This window comes from Mobula hypostoma, chromosome 11, assembly GCF_963921235.1.
Source record: "Mobula hypostoma chromosome 11, sMobHyp1.1, whole genome shotgun sequence".
Classification (NCBI taxonomy): domain Eukaryota; kingdom Metazoa; phylum Chordata; class Chondrichthyes; order Myliobatiformes; family Myliobatidae; genus Mobula; species Mobula hypostoma.
Genome location: NC_086107.1, coordinates 58,038,690 through 58,058,529, shown reverse-complemented (window position 1 = coordinate 58,058,529; position 19,840 = coordinate 58,038,690). Strand labels below are relative to the sequence as shown.

The 19,840-nt window shown below is 40.8% G+C and overlaps 1 protein-coding gene across 6 annotated transcripts in view; it reads right to left on the bottom strand.

Annotated features, from left to right (window-relative positions):
* The window catches only part of LOC134353775 (von Willebrand factor C and EGF domain-containing protein-like), a 383,806-nt gene that overhangs the window by 65,155 nt on the left and 298,811 nt on the right, over positions 1 to 19,840 (bottom strand). For all 6 annotated transcript variants that reach the window (XM_063062138.1, XM_063062137.1, XM_063062141.1 and 3 more), the window contains 4 exons: positions 16,206 to 16,291; positions 13,176 to 13,293; positions 1,326 to 1,411; positions 402 to 498 (listed from right to left, as the gene is read on the bottom strand). In XM_063062138.1, coding sequence (XP_062918208.1) covers positions 402 to 498; positions 1,326 to 1,411; positions 13,176 to 13,293; positions 16,206 to 16,291 — 387 coding nt within the window. The remainder of the gene's footprint in view (positions 1 to 401; positions 499 to 1,325; positions 1,412 to 13,175; positions 13,294 to 16,205; positions 16,292 to 19,840) is intronic.

Genomic DNA, 19,840 nt, shown 5'->3' with positions numbered 1-19,840 from the left:
CACATCTTCATAAAACAGCAAAGTGTAAGAGGTTATGAGTATAAAATTGTGGAATTGGATTCAATTTGTCCGTGCAGTACTGGTGAAATTGCCCTGACAGCATTACAAATGAAGACAATTAATGCATAAGATTAAATCAGCCAGTTAACCATTTGGTTTTGTCTCGCTCTAATTTGAACTGAATTTAAATCCTTGAGCATAGACATTAAAAATGATGGAAATTACCACCTGTGAAATACCTTCCCAGGTCAGAAAAGGAATAGTGCGAAAACTGAACGGGCAGAAATGTAATCATCTACAAAGGCAGTAATGTACTCGATACCCAGTCACAAAAATATAGACACAAGCACCATCCACACCAACAAGCACGTGGGTTGATTTATATGTAATTGAAAAGCCACCTGCAGAACAGTCAGGGCAGCACTGGCCAGGAACTAGTATAGGATGTGCACAGGTCTCAAAGCATTCAGTCCTCTTACAGACAATTGAACCATCTGCCTGAAATGGAAGAGACAATGAGAACAGAGAACATAAAACATAAAACATCCAGGAGACAATAAACCACACCTAGGAACTGTGACATAAACCACTGTGTAGCTGGATACCAGAATGAGAGACTGGGGAACAACAGGCATTATGTTTTCTCACTGATGAATTCCCAGATACCAATCTGTGTGCAAATCCGCCATGAGAGAGGGAAGGAAAACACACCACTGTGCAAGTCATGTCCTTAAACAGGAATTTAATGGTGAAAGGATCGAGAGTGATCCTGAGTACGCATTCACAGAAATATGCATACATTTCCAATTGAGGTCTGAACAACATGCACTCTAAAAATATTATTCTCATTCAGCACCATTAACCAAATATGATATTCAAACTAGAGATGCTGGAAATCAAAGTACTACACCCAAAATGCTGGAGGAATTCAGCAGGCCAGGCAGCATCTTTCTTTCTTTTTCAATCTTTTTATTAGTTTCACAAAATGTAAACATGACATAGTAGTAATACAAAGTTATTGGGAATACATTGTTATAATTAACATGAGTAGTTATAGAGCTAAAAAATTGATTGACAAATCAACTGGCAGGCAGCATCTATGGAAAAGAGAAAACAATCAACATTTCGGTACTCAGGTCCTGATGAAGGGTCTCGGCCCAAAATGTCAACTGTTTACTCTTTTCCATAGATATTCCTGGCCTGCTGAGTTCCTCCAGGACTTTGTAATGATATTCAAACTGTCAAAATTAAAAATTATATTTGATGGTTGGAGACTTATCCTCCATTCTCAACATCTTTAGATTATTTGTCCTGATTGGACTCACCTGACACACACACACTTCACAGGGGTCGCCAGGTGACCATATCTGTCCAACTGGAAACTCAATTCCATTGTCATCTATGAAACAGCCTACCAGGGACAAAAGGTATGAAATTAAAGTGGTTAGGTACATTTCTCATTGGTGTCATGTGTGACGCCAAGTAGAGCTACCGGACGGATGATGTTAATGAGAGAGATAACGGAGGACAATGGAGAAACATTCAAAATGCTAATAAGAGAGAAGAGAGAGATTAACGAGAAAGAATCACGATTCAGATATTGACAGACTGGTTGCTTTGAACCTGAACTGTTTGAAGTTTGATGGCCAGGTGATACCCCGGCAGGGGGATAAAAAGAGCAGGTTTGCTAAGGCACGAGACACGTCACGAGACCCTGGGAAGAGCAGTGTGCCCCCACAAGTTGGTGGGAGTTTGGAGGACCGGTTCGCGGGAACTGATAAGAGGCTCACAGGGTGTAAAGCTACGAGCGGTGGGAACCTGGAGTGTGTGTCTGCCTTTGCCTGGGTGCTGGGTTCACCGCGGAAGAACGATCGTATCCGGAACGGAGGGGTCACAGTCGGTGACCACAGCGGGATTAGAAGACATCAAAAGGTCTGCCCGAAACCAACTGCATCTCTCTCTCTCTCTCTCTCTCTCCCCCCTCCCCCAACGGTACAACAGCGACTACTTCGAACTGTACTACACTGAACTGAACTCTGCTTCACTTTAGACTGATCATTTTACCCCTAGACTGAGATAGAGCTTGGTTGATTCCTATTACCCTAGTTCTGTGTATATGTGTGTATTACCATTGCTAACCTGTTACATTTATATCCTTACAATTACTGTACTGTATTACTTATTTCTTTAATAAAACTTTATTAGTTCCTAGTAATCACAGACTCCAACCAGTATTCCATTTCTGCTGGTTTGACAACCCAGTTACGGGGTACATAACATAAGTGGGGATCTCGTCTGGGATTTTGAAAGCCAAAATTGGGACTGGGTAAATTGACTGGGTTAAAATTCCCGAAAGAAAAAAAAAGGGCAAACAGTAGAAATGGAGATTGAGGAATTTCTAAAGGCGCCAACCTTGGAGGCATTAGAGGATGCCAGGAAATCAGAATTGGCAACTGTTGCAAAACGGTTGAATCTTTTTACGGGGAAGCCAACAATGAGGAGAGCGGAGATGCACAGAGCTGTCATTGAGCATTATGTATCTAAAAGTGTGTTTCCCCAGGGGGAGCTGGAGGTGGTATCTATGGGAAAACCTGGTGGAGAAGCAATGCAGCTGCAGATGGAAAAAAATTAAGACTTGAGCACGAGTTCCGAGTAAAGCAGTTAGAACGAGAAGAGAGAGACAAGCAGTTAGAACGGGAAGAGAGAGAGAAGCAGATCGAAAGGGAGTTTGCGCTAGAGAAGTTAAGGATGATGCTAGAGAGGGGCCAAACGCCAAACCAAGGTGGAGGGTTCAGGGCGACCCAGGAGGTTAGGTTGGTTCCCCCATTTGAGGAGGCCGATGTTGATCGGTACTTTCTACATTTTGAAAAAGTCGCTGCAAGTCAGGACTGGCCGAGGGATAAGTGGGCTGTTTTACTTCAGAATGTACTTGAGGGGAAGGCTCAACAAGCTTACTCAGCGTTGTCAGCAGAAGATGCCCAGAGGTATGACGTGGTGAAAGAGGCCATACTCAGGATTTATGAGTTGGTCCCGGAGGCATACCGGCAAAGGTTCCGGCATGTGAGGAAGCACATATTTAGAGTTTGCCCGTGAGATGCAGATGTATTGTGAGCGTTGGTGCACCTCGAAATGGGTCACTGGGAATTATGACAGACTGCTACAGCTAATCCTGATTGAGCAGTTTAAAGGTTGTGTCCCTAAAGGTATGAGCCCTATCTAGATGAGAAAGAGGCAGAAACCTTAGCCGCAACTGCTAAGTTAGCGGATGAGTACGTGTTAACACACAAAGCAAAGTTTACCCCGAGTAAGAGCTACCAGAAGGGTAGTCGAGAGGGCGGAGAGAGTCCGCCGGAAAAGCCAGAAAGTAATCCGGGAACTAGTGAGAAGGATAAGGAAGACAGGAAGCAGTTTGGTAGGAAGTCTCCTGGGGTCATATGCTATAATTGTGGGAAAGCCGGTCACATTGCGCCCTGGTGTTTTACCCCAAAGAAGGAGACGGGGAAAGGAAGAATGACGACTCCAACTGGCTGTATTGAGCCGGCAAACAAACCGTTAGGGGAGAAGAGGTCTGACAGAGTTCAGGAAGGGTGCGAGAAGTTTATTTCAGCCGGATTGGTATCGGTGAAGGAGGAGTCAAACCCAGTTCCAGTACGGATCTGGAGAGACACTGGGGCTTGTCAGTCATTGATCTTAAGGAGGGTGTTAGACTTTAGTTCAGAGATCGAGACCAGGGTGGTCACTGTGATAAAAGGCATCGGGAAAGGAACTGAAGCAGTACCTTTGCACCAGATATACCTGAAAAGTGACTTGGTCTCCAGACCGGTCACGATATGGGTGAGGCCCGAATTACCGATGGAAGACGTGGAGGTCTTACTCGGTAATGACCTTGCAGGTGGAGATGTGTACCCAGCAGTAAAGCTGACAAGCAAGCCTGCCAGGACTGAGGACCCACCCATGGACTCCCAGGTTAATCCCATTTGCGTAGTAACTCGGCGCATGTCCAGAAAGGCTGCCAAAGCGAATATAGATTTAGCTGAGACGTTTTTACCAGCCTTGTACCAGGAGGGGTTAGAAAGTGAGGATGAGTATAGTGGAGCGGAAGGAAGTGAGGGAGTTGAGGTAGATTTATCATTAGCGAGGAAGGAATTTATACAGGCACAGGAACGAGACGAGGAGATGATGGTTTTGATGGAGACAGCTCTCTCCGAAGCAGAAATAAAAAGGGAACCAGTGGGCTATTATGTGAAGGAGGGAGAACTGATGAGGAAGTGGAGACCAAGTACTGTGCCCGCAGATGAGGAGTGGGGGGCAGTACACCAGGTGGTAGTGCCGAAAATTTTTCAAGTGGGCCATAGAGTCTTAGTTCTGTTTCCAGTGGTAACCAACCTCCTCCAGGCGAGATTCCATGGTCCGTACAAAGTGATTAAAAAGATAGACTCTTTGAATTACGTTATTGAAATGCCAGATAGACGTAAGCCAACCCAATTAGTACACATTAATATGTTAAAAGCTTACCACGATCAGAAAGCAGATCTAGTCGGTGTTATCACGAAAATTAATGAGGCTGGGGTGCCAAATGATAAGGGGAGAACCCATCTTGAAATGATAAATATGGTGCCGACCTGATTGGAGAACTCTATTGTTTTGGCCAACTTTGCTGATAAGACCTCTCACTTAACCCCTGAACAGAGCGAGCCGCTGATAAAGCTAATTAACCGGCATGCAGATGTATGTCCGGATGTCCCGAGGCGATGCAAGGGGACGGTACATGATGTTGTTGTCACATCAGATCAGCCTATTAAGCAACACCCCTACAGGATGAACTTGGAGAAGGGCAAGCTAGTGGAGAAGAAATTGAACACATGCTAGCCACAGGTATTACTAGGCCATCTAAATCGGAATGGGCTTCTCCCTGTGTGGTTGTCCCGAAAGCCGATGGGAGCATATGATTCTGTACAGATTACAGGAAAGATGAACACCATCACAAAAACTGATGCTTACCCCATCCCAAGGGTAGACGATTGCATCAATAAAGTGGGGAGAGCTAAATACATCACAAAGATCGATTTGCTTAAAGGGTACTGGTTTGTTCCTTTAACCGACTGGGCTAGAGAAATCTCAGCATTTGTCACTCCATCCGGGTTATACGAGTATAATGTTTTACCTTTTGGCATGAAGAACGCCCCAGGGACCTTCCAAAGTATGATTAATTCAGTGATAAACAGGTTAAAGAACGCAGAAGCATATATTGATGATTTAGTGGTCTGGAGTGACATGTGGGAGGAACACATTGTGGAAGTAGAGGGACTGTTCAAACGGCTGTCTGAAGCCAACCTGACAGTGAACCTCGCAAAAAGTGAGTTCGGCCACGCTAAGGTCACCTATCTGGGGCATGTGGTAGGACAGGGGCAGCTGGCACCAATGCAGGCTAAGGTGCGGGCTATCTCTGAAGTTCCCATCCCGACGGACAAGAGAACCCTGAGAAGGTTCTTGGGGATGGTAGGGTACTATCGAAAGTTCTGCAAAAACTTTGCGGGTATTACCCTCCCTCTTACTAAACTCTTGCTGAAGAATGCGAAGTTTGTGTGGAATGACCTTTGTCAACAAGCCTTCGAGAGTCTGAAGGCGATTCTGTGTCACCACCCTGTATTGAATGCGCCTGACTTTTCAAAACCCTTCTCCCTAGCAACAGGTGCTAGCGACGAAGTGGCAGGGGCGGTGCTGTTGCAGACAGACAAAGAGGAAATTGAATACCCAGTGGCTTATTTTTCCAAGTTTAATGTCCATCAGAGAAATTATTCCACTGTGGAGAAGGAATTACTGGCAATCATACTGGCATTACAACATTTTGAGGTTTATATTTGTCCGGCACGGAAACCACTGATAATTTACACTGATCACAATCCATTAGTGTTTTTGGCCACAATGAAGGATAAAAACAAACGCTTACTAAGTTGGAGCCTGATGTTACAGGAATTTGATATTAAGATAAAAGATATAAAAGGAACAGACAATGTGATTGCTGATTGTCTGTCAAGTTGTTTAAATTTAAAGTTCTCTGTATTAGCCAAATAGCTGATGACTACATGTATATTAGTGTGTATCTTATAATGTGCATTCATGCCCATAATTTTTACCCCGGTAAAAATCCTTTTAAAGGTGGGGGTGTCATGTGTGATGCCAAGCAGAGCTACTGGACAGATGATGCTAATGAGAGAGATAATAGAAGACAATGGAGAAACATTCAAAATGCTGATAAGAGAGAAGAGAGAGATTAACGAGAAAGAAACACAATTCAGATATTGACGGACCGGTTGCTTTGAACATGAACTGTTTGAAGTTTGATGGACAGGTGATACCCCAGCAGGGAGATAAAGAGAGCAGGTTTGCTAAGGCACAAGACACGCCACGAGACCCTGGAAAGAGCAGTGTGCCCCCACAAGTTGGTGGAGTTTGGAGGGTCGGTTCACGGGAACTGATCAGAGGCTCACAGGGTGTAAAGGTACGATCGGTGGGAACCTGGGGTGTGTGTCTGCCCTTGCCTGGGTGCTGGGTTCACTGTGTAAGAACGATCGTATCCAGAACGGAGGGGTCATAGTTGGTGACCACAGCAGGTTTAGAAGACATCAAAAGGTCTGCCCGAAACCAACTGCATCTCTCTCTCTCTCTCTCCCCCCCCCCCCAACGGTACAACAATAGCCACTACTTGGAACTGCACTAAACTGAACTGAACTTTGCTTCACTTAAGACTGATCATCTTACCCTTAGACTGCGATAGAGCTTGGTTGATTCATGTTCCCCTAGTTCTGTGTATATGTGTGTATTATCATTGCTAACCTGTTACATTTATATCCTTATGATTAGTGTACTGTATTACTTATTTCTTTAATAAAACTTTATTAGTTCCTAGTAATCACAGACTCCAACGAGCGTTCCATTTCTGCTGGTTTGGCAACCCAGTTACGGGGTACGTAACATTGGTTATTAACAACCAGTCCTCTAAGTTACGTCCAAATTTAATTGGTATAACCAGAACTGAATGGTGCAACAAGCCCTCTGCTGTCCACTCTGCTCCCACATGACTGCACAGTCAAACACCAGGGCCATCATATCGTCAAGTTCACTGACACAACAGTGGTGGGGCTCATCACCAACTACGATGAGATGTCTACAGAGAGAAGGTGGAAGAGTTCGAAGCTCGGTGCCAGGCAAATAACCTCTTCTTTAATGTCACAAGATGAAGGAGATGGTTCTCGATTTCAGAACTCACACCCTATGTTCCTCTAAGCTGTGCACGTGTGTGCACGCACACACATTTTTCAACCAGCACACAAAGGAAACTAGTGTGCACGCAAAAGGTTAGTTACCTAAAATAATGTAGTAATTAATAATTATACTTATTGAAATGCCAAAGATAGGAGAGAGAAAAATAACTGAGTGACTTAAATATGTATGTTATTTTGTTGTTTTTCTGTGCATTTGTATGTCAAATATTTTGTAAATCTACATAAACTATGCCATGTGTGCATTTAGTGTGCACATACTTTTGTCACAGGAAAAATATTTGTACAACATAAGATTTTTGTGCACACTGACAACTAAAAATTAGAGGGAACATTGCTCACACTACTCATAACCCGCTGTACATCAGGGGAACAGCAATGGAAATTGCAAGCAAATTCAAATTCCTGCGAGTTAACATCAGACACGACTTCTCATGGTCCAGAACACATGTCAAGAAAGCTCACCAACACTTTCTGAAGAGGCTGAAGAGAGCTGGACTTTGCACATCCATACTCATGTCATTCTACAGATACACAGTAGAGAGCATAAAAAGCTGCATCACTCTTTGATACAGAAACTGCCCAATGCATCACCAGTACCACCTTATCCACCATCGAGGACATATATACAGAAAGGTGCTGAAAAGGGCCAGTAACATCATGAAAGGTCCCACCCACACTGGTCATGGACTGTTTCTCCCACTCCCATCATGGATGAAGCTACATAACGCCCACGCCAGGACCACCAGACTCAAAAACAGTAACTTTTGCCCAAGCAGTAAAGCTGATCAGCGCCTCCACTCACTAACTCCACCTACAGTCACATTATGTACAGCCTTGTATCCCTTTTGGACATAAATCAATGCATATAAGCTATCACATGTACTTATATATTGTTTTGTGTGTTTTCATTATTATTTTGTTCTTTATGTTTTGTCATCTTTTTGTGCTACATTGGATCCAGAGCAACAATTAATTTACACTTCTGTGCAGGTAATGACATTAAACCATTTTAAATCTTCAATCTTGAATCGGGTATTGTCTGTATGAATCTGTACCAGCATATATTTATCCCATCAGTCCATCAGAATTGACAAAAAATAGAGTGAAATTAAGTCCCCCAAGGGACTAAATAAGAAGATATTTATTCATTAAACAAAAATCCTTGAACTTCCATGGAATATGCTGAAACCAGATCATCAAAATTATAACAGATGAATGCTAAGTTTTGAAGATCAGCAATGAAAGGTAAGTTAGTAGAATAATTATAATAATAAATACCGAAGACCACCAGAATAATCTGAAAGTTCCTAACAATTGACAAACGAGTGTGCTTGGCTATCCCCGTAGCTCAATTTCTACCTGCCTGAGCTGAGAAAAAGATCAATAATAATAATCGAGCAACACACATCAAAGTTGCTGGTGAACGCAGCAGGCCAGGCAGCATCTCTAGGAAGAGGTACAGTTGACATTTCAGGCCGAGACCCTTCGTCAGGACTAACTGAAGGAAGAGTGAGTAAGAGATTTGAAAGTGGAAGGGGGAGGGGGAGATCCAAAATGATAGGAGAAGACAGGAGGGGGAGGGATAGAGCCGAGAGCTGGACAGGTGATAGGCAAAAGGGGATACGAGAGGATCATGGGACAGGAGGCCCAGGGAGAAGGAAAAGGGGGAGGGGAGGAAAACCCAAAGGATCGGCAAGGGGTATAGTCTGAGGAACAGAGGGAGAAAAAGGAGAGTGAGAGAAAGAATGTGTGTATATAAATAACGGATGGGGTACGAGGGGGAGGTGGGGCATTACCAGAAGTTAGAGAAGTCAATGTTCATGCCATCAGGTTGGAGGTTACCCAGACGGAATATAAAGTGTTGTTCCTCCAACCTGAGTGTGGCTTCATCTTTACAGTAGAGGAGGCCGTGGATAGATATATCAGAATGGGAATGGGATGTGGAATTAAAATGTGTGGCCACGGGGAGATCCTGCTTTCAAAAAATGTGTGGCCACTGGGAGATCCTGCTTTTTTTTTTAAAAGATGAAGCCACACTCAGGTTGGAGGAACAACACCTTATATTCTGCCTGGGTAGCCTCCAACCTGATGGCCTGAACATTGACTTCTCTAACTTCCGCTAATGCCCCACCTCCCCCTCGTACCCCATCCATTATTTATATACACACATTCTTTCTGTCTCTCTCCTTTTTCTCCCTCTGTCCCTCTCACTATACCCCTTGCCCACCCTCTGGGTTCCCCCCCCCTTTTCCTTCTCCCTGGGCCTCCTGTCTCATGATCCTCTCATATCCCTTTTGCCAATCACCTCTCCAGCTCTTGGCTCCATCCCTCCCCCTCCTGTCTTCTCCTGTCATTTTGGATCTCCCCCTCCCCCTCCCACTTTCAAATCTCTTACTAGCTCTTCCTTCAGTTAGTCCTGACGAAGGGTCTCGGCCTGAAATGTCGACTGTACCTCTTCCTAGAGATGCTGCCTGGCCTGCTGTGTTCACCAGCAACTTTGATGTGTGTTGCTTGAATTTCAGCATCTGCAGAATTCCTCGTGTTTGCATTTTTAAATAATAATAATCGCATTACATTGCAGGGCTACACTGCAATACCTATTAAATCTCCAGAAAGCCTCAATACTGACAACCACTAGAATAGTTTCAAAGTTCCTAGCAATTGAGAAATGAGTATACTTATGATATGATGGGTTTTTTTTTGGCACAACATCTTGTTTGGAAATTGATCTGGAAAATTTACAAAGAAAAATAAGAACTGAAGTGACAATTTTAAAAGGCACTCTGAACACTCAAATGCACTTGGACTACCTCAGACAGAAGGAGGAAGAGGAATAACAGACATAAAACATTTACACAATAGTCAGATAAAATTTCTAAGGATATATTTTCATCAACGAAGATGGAATTCAGTACTCCCTGCAAGCACGTTCAATTCTGATAAGAAGTACACACCACTGAACTTAAATGAAAGTACAACCAGAAAAAAATGAAGAAATTAATACTGTAGAAGAAAATGTAAACTGATGGAAGAGCATGACCCTCCATGGAAGACATTTCCATAATCTGAGCAAACTGGACATCAACAAGGAAGTGTCAAATGCCTGGTTCAGAATTGGAGACCTTTTCCTTGTGACAATACAGGACCAGGTGGCTAACACACACAAATATCAAAAATGTGTAATTAAAGGCCAACAAATTCAGGAAGGTAAATGCAGAAAATGCTAAGAGAAAGCAGAAACAATCCAACACATTACAGGATCCTGCGGCAGTTTAGCTCAATCTGATTACTTCCAGAGGCACAATCAAGTGGCAAACCTCATTCACCGAGTCTTTCTTTAAAATACAAATTCATAAAGGACATGGTATAAATACTATAAATACAAGCTGATCCAGTTTTAGAGTCAGAGTGCTGCAAGTTATATTATGACTGATCCATTATTACAGATAGGACAATCCATAATAACCAACTGGATATAATATTACAGGATAAACAAGCAAGGACAACTTACTTAAAAGAAATAGTCTTTCCAACATATAGAAATCAACAAGTGAAAAACACCAGAAATATGTTGAATTAAAAGAGGAGAATGAAAGACTATAGAATATGAACGGGGTATACATTGTCCCAATAGTAATATCTATAACTAGTACCAACCCAAAGTCACGACAAAATAGCATTAAACAATTAGGCCTACATAGCAATATTTAGGTACATCTCCAGAAAGCCACAATACTAAACACCACTAGAATAGTCCAAAAGTTCTGAACAATTGAGAAATTAGTGTGCTTTGCTATCCCCGTACCTCAAGTTTTACCAGCTTGAGCTGAGAAAAAAAAACAAAAATACAATATTACAAGTAATAACAGTTTCGGTGAATGGTTTTCTGTCCCCCATACGGCACGTCCCCCGGTGGCAAATCAGGGAAAGCTCTGTAGATATGTGGGGCAGGTAGGATATGCGAACCAAAACAGAAACAAATCCATAATGTATGTTCCTGGACTGGACTGTTCTCTGGTCAGCACCTGTTCTTCATGTTAGGGTGACTGAATAGACAACCTGACTGTAGGATTAAAAAGCTATACTCTTTCCCTTTAGAAATGGAGATATGTCCATGGAATCGAGTATTACGGCCGCAGCCTGGGGATTGCCAGGGTATGCCTGGAGCTACTAGCACTAGGCGTGACAGTAAGCAAACCGCTAGTAGTGCACTGCTGACTAGTCAGGCAGCTACCGGGAAACTGCAAAACGATACAGCCAGCAGTCAAAGTAGCCCTCCAGCACAAGAGGCTGCGACAGCTGCACATGTTTCTCAGAGGAGCAGTAGACATACAAATGAGACCAATCAAGCAATTAAGAGAAGAAAGACATGCATGAAATAGTCATTAGAAGTAAATACATTCATAAATATGTGTACGTTATCGAGTAATGGAACTTGAGACTGACATGACAGCATACAGGGGCAAACTTCAAAACATCCCTTCATACAAGTAAATGAACATTGGATCGTAGATCAATGTAGAAGAATGATAATAAAAAATAACTTCACTCTTAGAGACGTGTTAAACCAAATAAAACATGATGTTGCACAAGAGCTGGAAAGAAACCAACCTAAAGGCCATAACAATGTTACACAAGAAAATAATGAAGATGCCACGGCTATTTAAAACGGAATTACTTTAATGACTGCGCCACAACCTGACGATAACAGCAACAACACAGATGTAGAGCCTCTGCAGAATGCTGATGGTGAAGCTGAGCTTACAGATGAAATCTAACACCATACTTACAGAATACGTAGACACTGACCCAACAAAAAGATCCAACACAGCAAAACAAAATACCTCATCTAAATTTGCAAAAAATTATTAATTCTCTAAACAATATTATATTACCACAATATTTAGGAAAACTTGAAACGTTTGAAGAACTACACATAATAATATACTGCACAACATTAACAGCAGTGCAGTGCAATAGCTCCAGAATAGAGGCATTCATTCACAGAAACCCAAAAATGAGTAATGAAGTGAGAACACCAAAATGGCAGAGGAGATTTACTAGTTTGAGATGAGAAAAATAAAAATAATAATAGCTTAACCTATCTAAAGAAAAAAGGTAATTAATTATTTAAAAAAGAACTTTCTCTAATTGAAGAACACTTCAATCACAGAATGGAAATATTCATAGAAGAATTACAGAAAATATTTGATACAGGAACCAGTTAAGGTCGCTATGGCTGAGTTAATCAAAAGGAGCTACCCAGTCATATCCCATTTTCCATCACTAAGTCCACTGTCCTGTAGCTCATGGCTAAGTACACACCCAACTACTTACTGAATCCAAAGGAGATAGCTGCCATTACTGTCCCTTCAGCTAGTAAGCTTCCAACCCCGACCATTAAGTAAAAAGTACTTTCTGACCCTTTCCACTTTAACCCTCCTATTTATGTTTAAAGTGGTATTCCCTTGATTTTGACCCTTCTGCAAAGGAAAGATAAATTCTTCCTATTTACCTATGTCACTTAAATCTTCCCTCAGTTACCTCACTTACGAAAGGAACAACTCTGAATTGTGTAAGATGTCCTCATGGTCAAAATTTTTCAGTCTAGGCAATATTGTTGTAAATCTCCCTGGTATACTCTCTAGAGCAGTCTGATCTCTCTGTCATCTGGTGACCATCACTGTTAGCAGTACTCAACCTGCTGGGGTACAATATCACTAGGTGGAAAACAAATGAACGATGTGAAATATTGAGAGAACAGAAAAGATTCAAGGAACAAATTAGACTATGTAAAAATGTTATGCATCTCCATTATTTTGCCGCATAATTCAGTCTTAAGTATTATAGTAACTTGAACCTTGCATATCACGAGAGGACCAAGCTCACCTCTGACAATTTTATCTTGACGGCAAGTAAAGCAGCATTGGTTTGGCTCTAGAAACCATTCCTCCCTTGCACATTCCAACAGTGGGCAGGGCCTGTAATAGCACTCCACTTCACCATTCTGTGGGCACAATCAATCAACATTAGTGCTTAAAACAGAGAAAAATAATCAATTCACATTTATAGCTGAGATTTTATTGTATTGTTTAAAATTGTATTATTGGTTATACATTGAATTTGAGTGGTTAATACTTTAGAGATTTTGCACATATACGGCCTCAGTATAATCTGTGTGAAATTAATGAAAAGACTTATTTAACATGCATGGAATTTGTTTAAAGGGCACACAGAGTTTGGAAAAGTAAACTCTGAGGTCTAAACAAATTGATATAGGCAGTCTGAGAGAGTGGGAAAAATATGGCAAAAAAGGAGAAGAAAGGAGAAGAACTTAGATAGAAAACGTACAGAAACAAGATGTTATTCAAACTATGAGAACTGAACAATTTTGGAAGCCAGATGTCCTTGTACATAAATGACAGTGATAACCTGCCGATACACAAGCAATTAGGAAAGCAAATGGTATCCTGATGCTTGTTACAAATTACATATTACATTCTGGTAGGATCTTATTGAGACACAATTACAGAAAGATTTAAGGTAATTCACAGAATATCTCCTTTAAGGTCTTCTGATATGGGATATCAGTTATGTCCAAGATAACTGCTAACAGCTTTACCAATTCTACAGTAGATTTCTGAACCGTTCAGGCACGATACTTCTAGGTATTCTGTTCTCCTGGAAAAAAGATTTTGATGCTAAACCATGGTGTAATGGTCAATCATCTCAACGATCAATATAGGTAGGCTAAAATCTAATGAATTTTTCCAGCAATTAAAGGCACATTAGAATGACATGTTACACCTCTGCCCATATATGTCTGCCAAGTTGATTTACCAAGAAACACAGGGTAAATGGAAGCATTGTAGTTTGGAACTATCTCTGCAACTTGGTAGCTATTGTACAGCTAGAAAGAATAGTAACCCACGTCTAATCTTAAAAGGAAATCCAGCAGTAGATGATTTATTTTCTTTTCCAAAATAGCCCACAGGAGAGATGATAGGATAACAGATACCTGATTACCATAAACTGATCATACAATAGATTTGGAACATCGGCATAGTTTATATCATTAAGGGGATTGATCAGGAATTAATTGTTCTTTTATCTTTTGCTAGTTTTCTGCACATCTTGGAATAGAAATCTACTTTGGCCCCAAAACTGAACAGAGCATTGTCAACATCCATTCATTGTACTTCTTTCAAAGTTCAAAGGTCAAAGTCAATTTATTGTCAAAGTGCATCTATGTCACCATATACAAACCTAAGATTCAATTTTGCAGGTATTCACAGTAAATACAACAAACACAGTGATGGTCTGCATCTAACAGGAAGGACAGCGAATATACAAAAGACAACAAACCGTGCAAATCCAAAAAGAAACAATAGTAAACAAGCAATAGATATCAAGAACAGGAGATGAAGAGTTTTTAAAAATGAGTCCATAGATTATGGGAACAGTTCAGTGATGGAGGGAGTGAAGATGAATAAAGTTATCCCCTCTGGTTCAAGGGCCTGATGCTTGAGGGGTAATAACTGTTCCTGAACCTGGTGGTGTGAGTCCTGAGCCTCCTGTACCTCCTTCCTGAAAGGCAGTAGTCAGAAGAGGGCTTGGCCTGGATAGTGTGGATCCTCGATGCTGGGTGCTGCTTTACTACAACAATGCTCCATGTAGATGTGCTCAATGGTGGGGAGGGCTTTACCCATGATGGACTGGGCTGTGTCTGCTAATTTTTGTAGGCTTTTCTGTTCAAGGACATTGTTGTATCCATACCAGGCCGTGAGGTAACCAGTCAATATACTTCCCACCACACATCTATAGATGTTCATCAAAGATGACATAACAAACCTTCACAAACCTCTAAGAAAGTAGAGGCACAGCAGTGCTTTCTTTGTAATGCACTTACGTGTTGGGCCCAGGACACATCCTCTGGGTTAACAACACTGAGGAATTTAAAGTTGCTGACCCTATCCAGGTCTGGTTTATGGACCTCTGATTTTCTCATGCTGAAATCAACAATCAGCTCCTTGCTCTTGCTGACATCAAATGAGAGGTTTTGGCAGCAGCATTCAGCTGGATTTTCAATCTCCCTTCAATATGGTGATTCATCAGGACCTTGGATTTGGCCAACAACAGTGGTATAATCTGATATTAATTTGCAGGGCTGTCAATGCAAGGTCTCTAATCTCTGGCCTTTCTTTTCCAAATATATTGTTTAGTTTAAGTATTCCCCAAAACATTTCTCTGATTGAGCAGGAAGCTTTTTGTTGCACAGTAAAATCCTATTTCTGGTGAAATACTTAGGGATGCTTTACTATGTTAAAAGCTTTGACACAACTGGAAGGCATTGCTGTTGTACCATCCACAGTGAGGACATGTTACTTTGTGAGAAACATTCAAGTCAGACGACATCCTTTACCCAGCCGTCTCATGCACACAAGTTACAAAATAGGAATGTGATTCCTTAAGAATTGCATCCTTCCTGGAAGTGTAAAATTTAACTGGAAATCCTCAGGTGTTACTCTGACAGGTAGTTAGGACTATCATCTGTGTTGTTCACCAGACAAGTTTATGGAGACAACAATATTGTATTTTAGTACCAGAAACTTCTGATTTTGTTGATACTGCCATTGAGACCAGATGATGCTTCAATGCAATGAGAGAGTTAAAATACTTGAGGTGATGAATATTCAGTGGCTCTTGGTTGGTGACAGAATTTAAAGGACATACCCTGGAGCAGATGAGTTAACATCATCTTCTCCCCCACCCCCACCCTGCTGCACTAAGAATCTTGTTCCTGTGTACATAAATAAATAGCTTTAATTTCTTTTGAAGGGAAGTTGTAAAATTTCTTGTTGGAAAGTTGTGACTTGCCAGCTCCAGATAAACAAGCAAACAATGCCCTCAGTCTCTTACCAAACATGCGCAAGTGATGCAATCAACACCAGGCCGGGAGAACTCTGCCCCATGAGGATAGACGATGCCATGATCAATACACTCAGCTTAAGAAAGATAAAAATGTTAAATTAAATTAAAAAACAGTGCAATGTTGCTAAATGGTAATTTAACCAAGCATATTTTAAAAATAGATTTAATTTAACTTGCTCAGTAGGTTAGATCTTCAACACTAATTTATTCTACATAGTACACAGAACATAGAACAGCACAACAGGCCCTTCAGCCCACAATGTTGTGCTGAGCCAATTAAATTAACAATCAAATGGCTGCTCAAACTAATCTCTTCTATCTACACAACACCCATATCCCTCCATTTTCCTCACATTCATGAGCCTATCTAAACGTCTCTTAAAATTCCCTGATGTATCACCACTTCAGGCACCATTTTCTGTGTTAAAAACCTTCCCCTCACATATCTTTTAAAATTATCCCCTCTCACCTTAAATGCATGTCCTTTGCTATTAGACATTTCAACCTTGGGATAAAGATTCTACATGTCTACTTTATCTATGCCCTCATAATCTTATAAACCTCTATCAGATCTCTCAGCCTCCATTGCTGCTGAGAAAACACCCCAAATTTGTCCAACATCTCATTATAGCAAGTGCCCTTCTAATCCAGGCAGCATCCTGGTAAACCATCTCCAAAGCCTCGACATCCTTCTTATAATGGGGGGAGCAGAAGTGTAAGCAATACTGAGATACGGCCTAACTAGAGTTTTTATATAATAAAGGCAACATTCCATATGCCTTCTTAACCACCCTGTCAACCTGTGTACCACTTTCAGGGAGCTGTGAACTTGAATCCCAAGACCCTTTTGCTCATCAACACTGTTAAAGGTCTTTCCCTTAACTGTGTACTGTCTCTTTAGATTTGACCTACCAAGGTGCAACATTTCATATTTAGCCATGTTAAACTCCATCTTCCATACCTCTGCTCATATCTGTAACTGATCTATGTGCTGCTGTACTCTTTGCCAGTCATCTACACTATCCACAGCACCACCAATCTTTGCATCATTTGCAAACCTACTAACCACTCATCTATATTTTCATTCAGATCATTTATGTACATCATGAACAATAGAAATCCCAGTACAGATCACTGTGGAACACCATTAATCACAGAATTCAAGCTAGAATAAATCCCTTCGACCACCACTCTCTGTCTACTATGGGCAAGCCAGTTCTGAATCCAAACAGCCAATTCACCATTGATACCATGCACATTAATCTTCTGGATGAGCCTCTCAGGCAGAACCTTGTCAAATGCCTTTACTGAAATCCATGTAGGCAACATCAACAGCTATACCTTCCTCAATCACCCAATCAAAAAACTCAATCAAGTTAGTAAGACATGACTTGTCCCACACAAATCCATGCTGGCTCTTCCTACTTAGACCATAGTTTTCCAAATGCAGTAGTGTGGCAATCCTGTGAGTAAAAAGGTAACAGAATGATGTTAACTTTTATCCTACACACTAAAATTGTTCTTGGAACAGGAACTATTGGAAATAGAGCGTGATACAAAAACAGACCAGTCAGGTTCACGGTGATGTTCATGCTCCATGAGAGCCCCTTTTGCTCATCCAAGTCCATCTGTGTAATCTACTCCTTTCTCTTTCATATACTTCTTCAGATACCTCTAATAAGGCATCTGTACCATATCTGGGTAGTGATTTCCATGGGATAATTCTTATTGGTGTTCTTGAACAATGATGTCCTCTCTTATGCTCTTCACATATTGAAACATTCACTCCACATACTCTCTCTGAAAATTCTTTACTATTCTGAAGACGTTATGAGAACCTCTTTCTTTTTGAGGATTTTGTAAAATCCTCTATAAAATTGATCACATATACTCTATGTCTTTTTTATAACTTGGATACCAGAACTATATTAAGTATTGCATACAATGTCTTACAGTTCTTCCCTTCCAAAAATGAGCTGTTTGATTTGCATTTTATGGCCTTGCTAAGCAGTGACACACCTTTCAATAATTTGTGCATTTGTAGTGAATACATAATGCCCTTGTTCATTTACCATAGTGTACATCTGCCTTTCATATCATAAGTGGTCTCTTCATTTTTCTCAGCAAAATATTTTGTCTTATTGCTTATCTATGCTGAACTTTGGATTCTACTCTTGCTCCTTCTGAAAATTTATAAATATACTCCTCGGTAATTACTAACCCATTCATCTTGGCATTATTAAACTTAGTACTTGTATCTTATGTATTGCAGTGATTCTGGTTAATTGGGGCAGCCGCTTATTTGAGACAACTCTTTCAGAACAAAAACTAATTGAGAAAATAGCTGAATTCCCTTCATTTATTTGGGACACTATGTTGCTTAATTGGGACAGGAGACTGTTGCTGAACAGTTTCTAACTAGCATCTTTCGTGTGGCCATCAAACACTGCACCATGCTTAAAATGTAAACACAAGGAATTCTGCAGATGCTGGAAATTCAAGCAACAAACACCAAAGTTGCTGGTGAACGCAGCACGCCATTGTTTTCAAATCTCTTATTAGCTCTTCCTTCAGTTAGTCTTGATGAAGGTTCTCGGCCCGAAACGTTGACTGTACCTCTTCCTAGAGATGCTGCCTGGCCTGCTACGTTCACCAGCAACTTTGATGTGTGTTACCATGCTTAAAATGAACTGTTCTTAAATACCATCAGTTACGTATGTTTGTGTTCAAGAAGCTGTAATTTTTGTCACTGATTCCTGTTGCAAACTACTTAGCAGTGAGACAACTTCGCTCACCACGTTTTCATGCATTCAGTCTTGGAGATGCCAGAAACAACTGGGAGTGAAAATGAAATGACTTCCCAACTTCAACAAGTTAGGGATTACAGAGAAGATGAAGATATCTCCAATTTATTGCTTATTTATCTATTATTATTGTTTCTTCTTTTTTATATTTGCAGTTTGCTGTCACCTGCACTGTGGTTGAACACCCTAGTTAGGTGGTCCTTCACTGATTCTGTTATAGTTATTATTCTATAGATTTGTTGAGTATGCCCACAGAAAATGAATCTCAGGGTTGTATTTGATGACATATATGTACTTCCATAATAAAATAAAATATAATACATTTTACTTTGATCTTTTTGTTTATTACAATGAAAATGAAAACTTGAAGGATGCTATCATCAAAAAATTTGTATATCGACACTAGGTGCCTGCACTGATTTTGTTCATTTACAATCAGTCAAAAGTACACCATTTTAAATGAAAAGAGTTTACTAAGAGTAACTTGCAACTCAGTTAAACAGTAATTTGTTTTTTTATACCATTTTAATTCTTTCCATGAAACTTCAGTTAATTGGGCCAAAATGTACTGGTCCTAATGTGTCCCAATTGATCAGAATCCACTGTATTTGAATAACAATGGTCTGAGTGTAACTATCTTCTTTATCTGCATATGGTTAACCTTTACTTCCATTTTTTGCTTTCAGTCAATCCTCAAACCAGCGAACAATCCAGTTTGCTATTTGTCACCTGATTCCAGATTACCTGACTTTAGTTATTAGCCTATTGTTGAGTAACTACTCAAAGACCTTTTGAAAATCTAGATGAACTATCTGTAGT